This window comes from Mandrillus leucophaeus, unplaced genomic scaffold, assembly GCF_000951045.1.
Source record: "Mandrillus leucophaeus isolate KB7577 unplaced genomic scaffold, Mleu.le_1.0 Scaffold36, whole genome shotgun sequence".
NCBI classification, from domain to species: Eukaryota; Metazoa; Chordata; class Mammalia; order Primates; family Cercopithecidae; genus Mandrillus; species Mandrillus leucophaeus.
This window is the reverse complement of record NW_012103809.1, coordinates 385,393-397,127: the sequence shown is the minus strand read 5'-3', so window position 1 is coordinate 397,127 and position 11,735 is coordinate 385,393. Positions and strand designations below refer to the sequence as shown.

At 42.2% G+C, this 11,735-nt stretch overlaps 1 protein-coding gene and 1 pseudogene across 2 annotated transcripts in view; both read left to right on the top strand.

Moving 5' to 3' along the window:
* Positions 1 to 8,701, top strand: part of CAGE1 (cancer antigen 1) — a 58,670-nt gene extending 49,969 nt beyond the window's left edge. The window contains exons 13-15 of the mRNA XM_011989623.1: positions 6,137 to 6,205; positions 8,061 to 8,100; positions 8,690 to 8,701. Of these exons, the coding sequence (XP_011845013.1) occupies positions 6,137 to 6,205; positions 8,061 to 8,100; positions 8,690 to 8,701 (121 nt within the window). The remainder of the gene's footprint in view (positions 1 to 6,136; positions 6,206 to 8,060; positions 8,101 to 8,689) is intronic.
* Positions 270 to 1,112, top strand: LOC105546431 (annotated as a pseudogene). Its single transcript, XR_001007090.1, has one exon. The product of XR_001007090.1 is annotated as a 40S ribosomal protein S3 pseudogene (transcript).
* Positions 8,702 to 11,735: the final 3,034 nt, after the last annotated feature.

Here is an 11,735-nt window from a genome sequence, read left to right as displayed (position 1 = left end):
CAGCCCAGATGCCCATCAATCAATGAGTGGATAAAGAAATTGTGGTATATATATATACCAGGGAATACTATTCAGCCATAAAAAGGAATGAAATAATGGCATTTGCAGCAACCTAGATGGAATTGGAGACCATTATTCTAAGTGACGTAGCCCAGGAATGGAAAACCAAACATCATATGTTCTCACTCATAAGTGGGAGCTAAGCTATGAGGACACAAAGGCATAAGAATGATACAGTGCCTTTCCTTTCGGCGGAGCATGGCGGCGAGATGGCCATGCAAATTTCCAAGAAGAAGTTTGTCACTGATGGCATCTTCTAAGCTGAACTGAATGAGTTTCTTACTCAGGAACTGGCTGAAGATGGCTACTCTGGAGTTGAGGTGCGAGTTACACCAGCCAAGACAGAAATCATTACCTTGGTCACCAGAACACAGAATGTTCTTGGTGAGAAGGGCTGGGGGACTCGGGAACTGACTGCTGTAGTTCAGAAGAGGTTTGGCTTTCCAGAGGGCAGTGTAGAGCTTTATGCTGAAAAGGTGGCCGCTAGGGGCCTGTGTGCCATTGCCCAGGCAGAGTGTCTGCATTGCAAACGCTAGGAGGGCTTGCCGTGCAGAGGGCCTGCTATGGTGTGTTGTGGTTCATCATGGAGAGTGGGGCTAAAGGCTGCGAGGTCGTGGTGTCTGGGAAACTCTGAGGACAGAGGGCTAAATCCATGAAGTTTGTGGATGGCCTGATGATCCACAGCAGAGACCCTGTTAACTACTACATTGACACTGCTGTGCACCACGTGTTGCTCAGACAGGGTGTGCTGGGCATCAAGGTGAAGATCGTGCTGCCCTGGGACCCAACTGGTAAAACTGGCCCTAAGAAGCCCCTGCCTGACCACGTGAGCATCATGGAATCCAAAGATGAAATACTGCCCACCACCCCCATCTCAGAACAGAAGGGTGGGGAGCCAGAGCCACCTGCCGTGCCCCAACCAGTCCCCACAGCGTAACAGGGTCTCATTGGCAGCTGTATTCTGGAGTCTGGATGTTGCTCTGTAAAGACCTTTAATAAAATATCGTACAAAGACAAAGAAAAAAAAAAGAATGATACAGTGGACTTTGGGGACTTGGGGGAAAGGGTGGAAGGGGGTGAGGAATAAAAGACTACAAATTGGGTACAGTATGTGCTGCTAAAAATGTCAGGTAAAAGTAAATGGCGAATCCATGTTCTAATCCCTAGAATCTGTGAATGTTACCTTATATAGCAAAAAAGGGCCAGCTTTATATATAATAACAATTGTATACATCATTGTTAGTTAGCATATTTAAAAAATTAAAAAAGAAAAAGCATATGATAATTTCGACAGACGGAAAAACCGTTTGACAAAATCCAACATCATTCTTCATGAGAAAACCTAAACAACCTAGGAAAAGAAAGGAACTTTCTCAATTAGGACAAAGAGCACCTACAAAAGCTTACTAACGTTATACTTAATGATGAAAGACTAAATGCTTTCTTATCATCAGGAACAAGACATTCCAGTACATTCACATTGTACTGGAAGTTCTGTCCAGTACAATCAGGCAAGAAAAATAAAATTCATCCAGACTGGACATGAAGCAAAACTGCATGTATTCACAAACACATGATCATCTATGTAGAGAATCTGATGGAATCTACAAAAAAGTTACCAGGACTATTAAGATTAGCAAGGTTGCAGGATCCAATATCAATATGTAAAAGTCAGTTGTCTTTTTATATACTAACAACAGACAATCAGAAATTAAAAAGCATTTCTGATAGCTCCAAAAATATAAACTACATAAGGATAAATTTGGCAAAAGTATGTAAAAGACTCATACACTAAAAATTACAACACATCATTGAGAGAAAGTAGAGTTAAATAAATGGAGAGGTATAGCTCTTTCATGGGTCCATTTTGTTAAGATTTTCCCCAAGTTCATTTATTGATTCAGTGCAATTCCAATTTTAAATAAACTTAACAAGCTGATTCTAAATTCATATGGAAATTCAAAAGGCATAGAATAGCCAAAAGAACTCTGATAAAGAAGGATAAAATGGGAGGGAAACTCTGATTCTAAGACTTTTTATAGAGCTACAATAATCAAAACAGTGTAGCATTGGTGTAAAAATATAAAAATCAATGGAACGGACCAGGGAATGCAGACATGGACCCGTACATATATGGACAAGTGATTTTTGACAAAGATACAAAGGCAACAAAGTGGAAAAAGGATAACCTTCTCAACAAATGGTGCTGGAATCATTGCCCATTTTCAAAAAAATTAACTTTGATTTATACACTCCACTACATACAAAGTAAACTCAAAATGGATAGTATACCCAAAGATAAAGGCTAAAACCTTAAAACATCTAGAAGGAAACAGAAAATTGCTATGACTTTGGGTTAGGCAACAATTTCTTAGACATGTCACTAAAAGCATGATTCATTAGAGAAAATTTTGATAAATTTGACTTCATCAAAATTTAAAAATGCTCTTCTTTTTTTTGTTGTTTGTTTGTTTTGTTGTTGTTGTTTTGAGACGGAGTCTCACTCTGTCACCATGCTGGAGGGCAGTGACACAATCTCAGCTCACTGCAACCTTCACCTCCCGGGTTTAAGTGATTCTGCTGCCTCAGTCTCTCAAGTAGCTGGGACTACAGGCGCACGCCACAACACCAGGCTAATTTTTTTGTTGTTGTATTTTTAGTAGAGATGGGGTTTCACCATGTTGGCCAGGCTGGTCTTGAACTCCTGACCTCGTGATCCGCCCACCTCAACCTCCCAAAGTGCTGGGAGTACAGGTGTGAGCCACCTCACCCAGCCTAAAACTACTCTTCTAAAGACACTGTTAACAGATCAAAGGCAAGCCATAGTCTGGAAGAACATATCTGCAAATCATGTATCTGCTAAAGAACTTCTATCCAGATGTAATGAACTCTCAAAACTCAGTCATAAGAAAACAAATAACCCAATAAAAATGGGCAAAGATTTTAGTAGAGATTCCACCAAGAAAATACATGTATGGCAAAAAAGCACATGAAATATATTCATGTCAGCTGGGCACAGTGGCTCATGCCTGTAATCCCAGCACTTTGGGAGGCCAAGGTGAGAGGATCACTTGAATCCAGGAGTTCAAGACCAGACTGGCTAATACAGCAAAACCGCATGTCTACTAAAAATACAAAAATTAGTCAATCATGGTGGCGCACACCTGTAATCCCAGCTACTTGGGAAGCTGAGGCATGAGAATCACTTGAACCAGGGAGGCAGAGGTTGCAGTGAGCTGAGATTGCGCCACTGCACTCCAGTCTTGGTGACAGATCGAGACTCTGTCTTAAAAGAAAAACAAGAAAGAAATACAGTCATGTCATTAAATGCAAATCAAAGCACTCATTATACTCCATTCAGTGGTGCTGCTTTGCTTGCCTAGCTCTCAGCAGAGTTCTCTCATGGCCTCTATGGAGGACATGACTTCCTCCAAAATAAACCAAGGACTCCATTTAGGTAGGCTTAGATTATAGCTATTTGCCCGCAGCTCTACACACAGGAGCACAGTGTCAATATATTCCACTGTTGCCTTGTTGCACACTTGGAAATACTTTTCACTTTCTTTCCTTAGGTATCTCCCTCCTTCAGGAGTTGGACTCATTCTTTTCAATTCTAGAAATACAGAAGATTTATTCCATGCTATTTCTCTGATAATTAGGCATGATAGACTCAGGCTTTTGGTTTACACAGAGTTGTTTCACATTATCTTCTATTCCTGGGTTTGACAACTTCTCTTTATCCCTTTAAAACAAAAGCCTGATATCTCTGAAAGGAAGAGTATAGGTTTCAAAATGACAACTTACAAGTTATATTCTGGGGCATTTGTGTTTTGTCCATATAATGTTTAAAGTATTTTTTAAATTAATTGCCAAAATTGAAAAGGGAAGATATTCTGTAAAAATCTAGATTTCTATCTCCTCTTTAAAAACAAGAGTAGGCTGAGCATGGTGGCTCATGCCTACAATCCCAGCACTTTGGGAGGCTGAGGCGGGAAGATATTTTGAGGCCAGGAGTTCAAGACCAGCCTAGGCAACATAGCGAGACTCTTGTCTCTACAAAATATTAAAACAATTAGTCAGGTGTGGTGGCATGCACCTGCAGTCCTAGCTAACTCCGGAGGCTGAGATGAGAGGATTGCTTCAGCCCGCGAGTTTGAGGCTGCAGTGAGCTGTGATTGCACCACTACATTCCAGACTGAGTGACAGGGTGAGACTCTGTCTCTCAATAATAAAAATTTAAAAATAAGTAAGACAAGAAGATCTAATCATGGCTGCAGCATTCTCACGTGGCAACATTTGGCAAGAGCTAAGTAGCAACTTCTTTTAGGCAGGGCCTAGGGGTGTATGCGCTTTGGTTTGTCTGAATCACCATTTAGCTGGCTTTGCTCATTTCACATACCTGCCTGACCCTTCTATAGGCATTTGAGTTTAGACCTCTGCCGTAGAATTTCGTCTCCTCTCAGGGCCTATTTATCCTCTACAGTAGGCTGAGGAATGGCCCAAAGACATGCAAGTTCTAATCATGAGAACCTGTGACTGTTACCTTATGTAGCAAAAGAGCCTTGCAGATGTGATTACATCTTGAGTTGCGGAGATTATTTTGGATTATCTGAGTGGGCCCTAAATGCAATCACAAGGGTACTTATAAGACAGGGGAGGCAGAGAGAGATTTGGTGACAGAAGAAGAAGAGTCAACCTGACAGTGGAAATGGGGAGAAAAGGTGGTGTGATGTGGGGCCAAGCCCCCTCAGGAGTAAGAACAGCCTCCAGATGCTGGATGAGGCCAGGCAAAGGATTCTCCTCTCGAACCTCTAGAGGCTGCACATCCCTGCCAATGCCTTGATTTCAGGCCAGTGAAGCTTATTTTGGACTTCTGACCTCCAGAAGAAAATAAATGTATGTGTTTTAAGCCACAGAATTTGTGTTGATTTGTTGCAGCAGCCACGGGAAGCTCATACAACCTCCCTGGATGGAAAAATAGGTTTGTGATGGTCCTGTAATGCTGTCACATATTTTTGCATGTTAAGCTGTTTCTAGCTCAGGGTTTTTTGTCTTTTCTTTTCTTTTCTTTTCTTTTCTTTTCTTTTCTTTTCTTTTCTTTCTTTCTTTCTTTTTTCTTTTTTCTTTTTTGAGACAGAGTCTAGCTCTGTGGCGGGCTGAAGTGCAGTGGCATGATTTTGACTCACTGCAACCTCCACCTCCTGGGCTCAAGAAATCCTCCCAGCTCAGTCTCCCATGTAGCTGGGATCACAGGCATGTGCCACCATGCCTAGCTAGTTTTTGTGTTTTTGTAGAGTCAGAATTTCACCACGTTGCCCAGGCTGGTCATGAACTCCTGGGCTCAAGAGATTCACCTGCCTTAACCTCCCAAAGTGCTGGGGTTACAGGTGTGAACCACCACGCCTAGCCAGGAGTTTTGTTTTTAACATGTTACCCTCAGGATCATATTGGATTTACTCAGATAGAAGGATCAGTATGAGTGAACCACTGTGTAAGCAAATGGGAGAATATCTGAATGCTACTTTATATATTTGCTACTGTCTACTTTCCTTCTTCACCACTGGAACCTATAAAGGGAAAAACTGATAGAATAATGTTGAGTTGCTAGGAAAGAATCCCAAGTTTCTATATGGTTAGGTGGTTGGATAGTGTATAGATAATTAGATTACCTTTTTTTTTTTTTTTTTTTGAGACGGAGTCTCACTCTGTCACCCTGGCTGGAGTGCAGTGGCCGGATCTCAGCTCACTGCAAGCTCCGCCTCCCGGGTTTACGCCATTCTCCTGTCTCAGCCTCCCGAGTAGCTGGGACTACAGACGCCCGCCACCTCGCCCGGCTAGTTTTTTGTATTTTTTAGTAGACACGGGGTTTCACCGTGTTAGCCAGGATGGTCTCTATCTCCTGACCTCGTGATCCGCCCGTCTCGCCCTCCCAAAGTGCTGGGATTACAGGCTTGAGCCACCACGCCTGGCCTTAGATTACCTATTTTTATCTACTAAAATCCTCTAGTGAATCTAACAAAATAATGGTCTAGAAAAGTCAGTTTTAGTCATAAAATTCAATTGTTTCTTCTTTCAGTTTGGAAAAGAGAAATAAACATTTAGAGGATTTAATTAGAAAGCCCAGAGAAAAAGCCAGAAAACCAAGGTAAGTTTCCCTCTCTTTTTTAAATTAATATCTTTAAAATATAGATAATACAGCTGGGTGTGGTGGCTCACACCTGTAATCCCAGCACTTTGGGAGGCCAAGGGGGGTGGATCACCTGAGGTCAAGAATTTGAGACCAGCATGGCCAACATGGTGAAACCCCATCTCTACTAAAAATACAAAAATTAGCTGGGCATGGTGGCACGTGCCTGTAATCCCAGCTACTAGGGGGCTGAGGCAGGAGAATCGCTTGAACCTGGGAGGTGGAGGTTGCAGTGAGCCAAGATTGTGCCACTGCACTCCAGCCTGGGCAACACAGTGGGACTCAGTCTCAAAAAAATTAGATGATAGATAGATAGATGATAGATAGATAGATAGATAGATAGATAGATAGATAGATAGATAGATAGATATTTTTAAAAAACCTATTTTTTATCTCAATTTAAGGTAAACAAGATATATTATATGAAAGTGCTTCATGCTTTGCCTAGCATAAAGTAGTTGCTTGATTAATGTTTTTTGTAGAACCTGAAATGGAAAGCCAGATTCCCTGCTCTCATGGAATGTACAGTCACTCTAAGGAAGAAACTATAAAGATTATGGGCTAAGATTTTTGTCTACAACGAAACTACTTGCCCTGCTCTGTATTTTATCACCAGATTTTCTTACACTAACATTAAGCCTTACAGTCTGCTATTTTAGAAGAGGCTCAATATCTGATGCTACAAGGTGTATGCACAAACCCTGTGGGGTTGATTAAGAACACAGCAGTATGGGCAGAGCACGGTGGCTCATGCCTGTAATCCTAGCACTTTGGGAGGCTGAGGCCGGTGAATCACTTGAGGTCAAGAGTTCAAGACCAAACCCCATCTCTACTAAAAATACAAAAATTAGCCAGGCATGGTGGTGGGCACCTGTAATCCCAGCTACTCGGGGGTGAGATGGGCAGAAGAGCTCTCAAAACCCTTTCCAGCCAAGAAGGACATTTGTTAGAAAACTCCAGACCTACATCAGCTTTCAGCCACCACCCTCTGTGAAGCCTGTGATGATTGGCCCAATTGATCTCGGTATATTCGGCATGCAAACAAGCTTCAGCTTACCTCTGCAGCCTCTCAAAATTATGGCATTGCTTTTGCCAGTTCTCTTCACTAGTGGAAATAGTGGGACATAAGGATATAAAAGCAAGTATCGTAATAGCCTCAGATGTTTTATTTTTGCCTCTAGTTCTTCATGACTTTCAAGTAAATTCATTAAGTTTTCAAGTCAGTCAGAATCGTATCTTAAGTAAATCTATGGGAATGTTAAATGTAGTGAGAGTGTGCCTCATTTTTTTTTATTTTATTTATTTTTTTATTTGAGATGAAGTCTCACTCTGTCACCCAGGCTGCAGTGCAATGGCACGATCTTAGCTAACTGCAGCCTCCGCCTCCCAGGTTCAAGTAATTCTGCTGCCTTAGCCTCCTGAGTAGCTGTGGTTACAGGCACATGCCACCATGCCCAGGTAATCTTTGTATTTTTGGTAGAGACAGGGTTTCACCATGTTGGCAGAGCTGGTCTTGAACTCCTGACCTCAAGTGATCCACCCACCTTGGCCTCCCAAAGTGCTGGGATTACAGGTGTGAGCCACCATACCCTGCCTCATTGTTTTTATTTAAATGAAGTGAGAATGATCCACATGTTATATACCAAAAAGCTTGATCTTAATCTCTGAGGGTCTCATAGTTCTATCTTAATTGACGATTTCTCCTTGAAAGTGGGGGGAAAATATGCTAAATAATGGCATACTTGCTCACCATGTTCACTATTTCAGTCCCCCCTTCCTCCTTTTTACATTATTTTCTTTCTATTTCTTACAGATCGAAAAGTTTAGAAAATCATCCAAAGTCCATGACTATGGTAGGTCACCTTGATGATCATGATAAATAATCTTACATTTCCATGTAATTTGACAATAACACAAGATTTAATAGGAGTTCCTGAAGTCACATTTCCATACTGTGCAACCTAGCCTTCCCTTCCGTCCTCAGACGAGGGTTCTTCCATCTCCTGTCATAGCTGGTGCTGTAATTGGAAGCCCCTCCCTCTAACCTTGTAGGGCCCTTTTACTCCATCCCCACTGCTACTGCTTCGTTTCAAGCCCCTGTCATTTCTCATCTGACCTGTTGCACTCACCTCCTAATTATTGTTTCTGCCTTCAGTTTTGGTCCCCTTCATGCCATCCTCCATAGAGTAGACATATTTTGATCTTTCAAAAGCAAAATATTTTCATGCCCCTCCCTTGCATAAAGCCCTTCAGTGGTTCCCAATCACATTCTGGATCAAATCTGAGCTCCTTAGCCTGGTGTATAAAGTTCCCTATGATCTGGCTCTGGCCCTCCTATCCAGTCTTACCATTCACTGCTTTCTCCTTCTCATCATGCATATCAGCCATGTCTAACCGATTGCAGCTTTCTAAACATGTGATTTTCTTTTCTTTTCTCTTTAGTTAGCATATTAATTGTACATATTTATAGGATACAGGCTGGGCATGGTGGCTCACACCTGTAATCCCAGCACTTTGGGAGGCCGAGGCAGGTGGATCACTTGAGTTCAGGAGTTCAAGACCAGCCTGACCAACATGGTGAAACCTTGTCTCTATTAAAAATACAGAAAATTAGCCAGGTGTGGTGGCGTGTGCCTGTAATCCCACTTACTTGGGCAGCTGAGGCAGGAGAATAGCTTGAATCCAAGAGGCAGAAGTTGCAGTGAGCCAAGATCTTACCGCCACACTCCAGCCTAGGTGACAGAGAGAGACAACTTCTAAAAATATATATATATATACACACACACACACACACACACACACACGATACAGAGTAGTATTTCCATGCATGTACACAACGTGTGATGATCAAATCAGTGTCATTAGCAAATCTATCACTCCAGACATTCATCAGTTCTTTGTTTTGGGAGGATTCAAAATCCTCTCTTCTAGCTATTTGAAAATATCTAAAAAGTTGCTGTTAACTCTCGTTACCCTGCAGTGCTATAGAACACTGGGACTTATTCCTCCTATCTAGCTGTAATTTTGTATCCAGTCACTAACTTCTCCCTATCCTCCCCTCACTACCTTTCTCAGCCTCTAATAACCATGGTCTACTCCCTACCTTTATGTATGGTGTGTTATTTCTGTGCTTTCCTTTTATTGCTCATGCAGCTTCTCCTACTTGGTATGTTCTTCTCCAGCTCCTTTTTTCTCACTTACTCAGTTCCCACCTCACAAACGCCTGTCATCTCAAGCTCTGCCTCCTCTCTGAAGCCTTTCCTGCTCTGTCTCCCAAAAGGAACTGACTTACTTTCTCCCATGTGCCCACACTGTACCATTTGACATAATAGCACCTATGACACAGCATTACAGTTCTCTGCTTGCATGTCCTTTGACTTGACTAGAACTTTTGAGTACAGGAATTGTCTCATATTCATTTTGATATCCTCAACTACTGATCTCATAAAAGGTACTGAATAGGAGTGAATGTTAGACTTGGGACCCAGGACCAATGCTACACTTGCTGGCGTGATCCCAAACAGCAGACACAGCTGCTGCCACCTCTGTCCTGTTTCAGGACGTGGATATGTTCATAAATGCCGTGGCCTATTTGTAACACAGCTTTGGGGATGAGGAGGCACTTAATAGGGCATGCCTCCATATGCTGCCATTGAGACCCAGCTTTTCTCACAGTTGAATTAAGAGGGTGCCTGCCTTAATACTATCAATTTTTTTTTTTTTTTTTTTTTTTTTGAGACGGAGTTTCACTCTTGTTGCCCAGGCTGGAGTGCAATGGTGCGATCTTGGCTCACTGCAACCTCCACTTCCCGGGTTCAAGTGATTCTTCTGCCTCAGCCTCCCAAGTAGCTGGGATTACAGACATGCACCACCACGCCTGGCTAATTTTGTATTTTTGGTAGAGACAGGATTTCTCCATGTTGGTCAGGCTGGTCTCGAACTCCTGACCTCAGGTGATCCACCTGCCTCAGCCTCCCAAAGTGCTGGGATTACAGGTGTAAGCCACCACACCCAGCCAATACTATCAATTCTTAACTATGCCATGCTGGTAAGTCACTTTTGGATTATTCAAATTATTTTTTCTACATTCTGTCAACTGCCAACCAAACCAAGGAAGATGAAACTCAGTCCACCTTGTTCTTCATGGTGTTCCTTAGTGGGAAAAAGGTTGAAAGAAACAAACAAAAATATAAGTTAAAATATAGTGTTGGAGACCAGGTGTGGTGGCTTGCACCTGTAATCCCAACACTTTGGGAAGCTGAGGTGGGTGGATCACTTGAGGTCAGGAGTTCGAGGCCAGCCTGGACAACATGGCAAAACCTATCAAAAATATAATCCCTCTATCAAAAATATAATCCCAGCACTTTGGGAGGCTGAGGTGGATAGATCACTTGAGATCAGGAGTTCGAGACTAGCCTGGCCATCATGGTGAAACCCTGTCTCTACTAAAAATACAAAAATTAGCCAGGCATGGTGTTGAGCACCTCTAATCCCAGCTACTTGGGAGGCAGAGGCAGGAGAATCTCTTGAACTTGGGAGGCAGAGTGAGCCGAGATTGTACCGCTGCACTCCAGCCTGGGTAACCGAGCGAGACTCTGTCTCAAAACAAACAAAATATAGTGTTCATATTATCTATGGAATTCACTTATCTATAGGCTTACTTTGCACCCCTTTTCCATATGTAATCAAAAATTGGCTGTTTAGGGGTTCTGTCACTGAATGTTAGTCTTTCCCCAAAACTTATAAAACATTTTTCCTTTCATTTTTAGATGCCAGCTGTATTTAAAGAAAATAGAAATGATTTAGATTAAACAAGCCTGAAGATTAAACAGTAATCATTTTTATCAACCACTCCAGGAAGAGTCGCTACTACATATGCTAGCCAAATCAATCCATGCAGATGATATATTAAAATCGGTATAAATGGTAAAGTCTTACATTCCAAAAATGCGATTACTTCTAATTTCTTCCTGTGAATAATCAAATATATTCTATTTAACATAAACATACAGTGGGTTTTTTGTCAAATATTTTCACAGAATACCACTCCCATATTATCAGGCCTTTAATGATGCACAAAAATAGTCATGGATTTCACTTCAACTTTTTATTTCCTCTGCAAGACATCCTTTTTCTGTCCAGGCAGGCATATTCTTCATAATACCAACCAAATTTTAAAAGACACCAACTCTGAAATCCTTTGGAATTAAAACCCAGATAAAAAAGCCTGGGCGGCCAGGTGCAGTGGCTCACACCTGTAATCCCAGCACTTTGGGAGGCTGAGGCGAGCGGATCATAAGGTCAGGAGATCGAGACCATCCTGGCTAACCCCGTCTCTACTAAAAATACAAAAAATTAGACGAGCATGGTAGCGGGCGCCTGTAGTCCCAGCTACTTGGGAGGCTGAGGCAGGAGAATGGTGTGAATCCGGGAGGCGGAGCTTGCAGTGAGCGGAGATCGTGCCACTGCACTCTAGCCTAGGTGACAG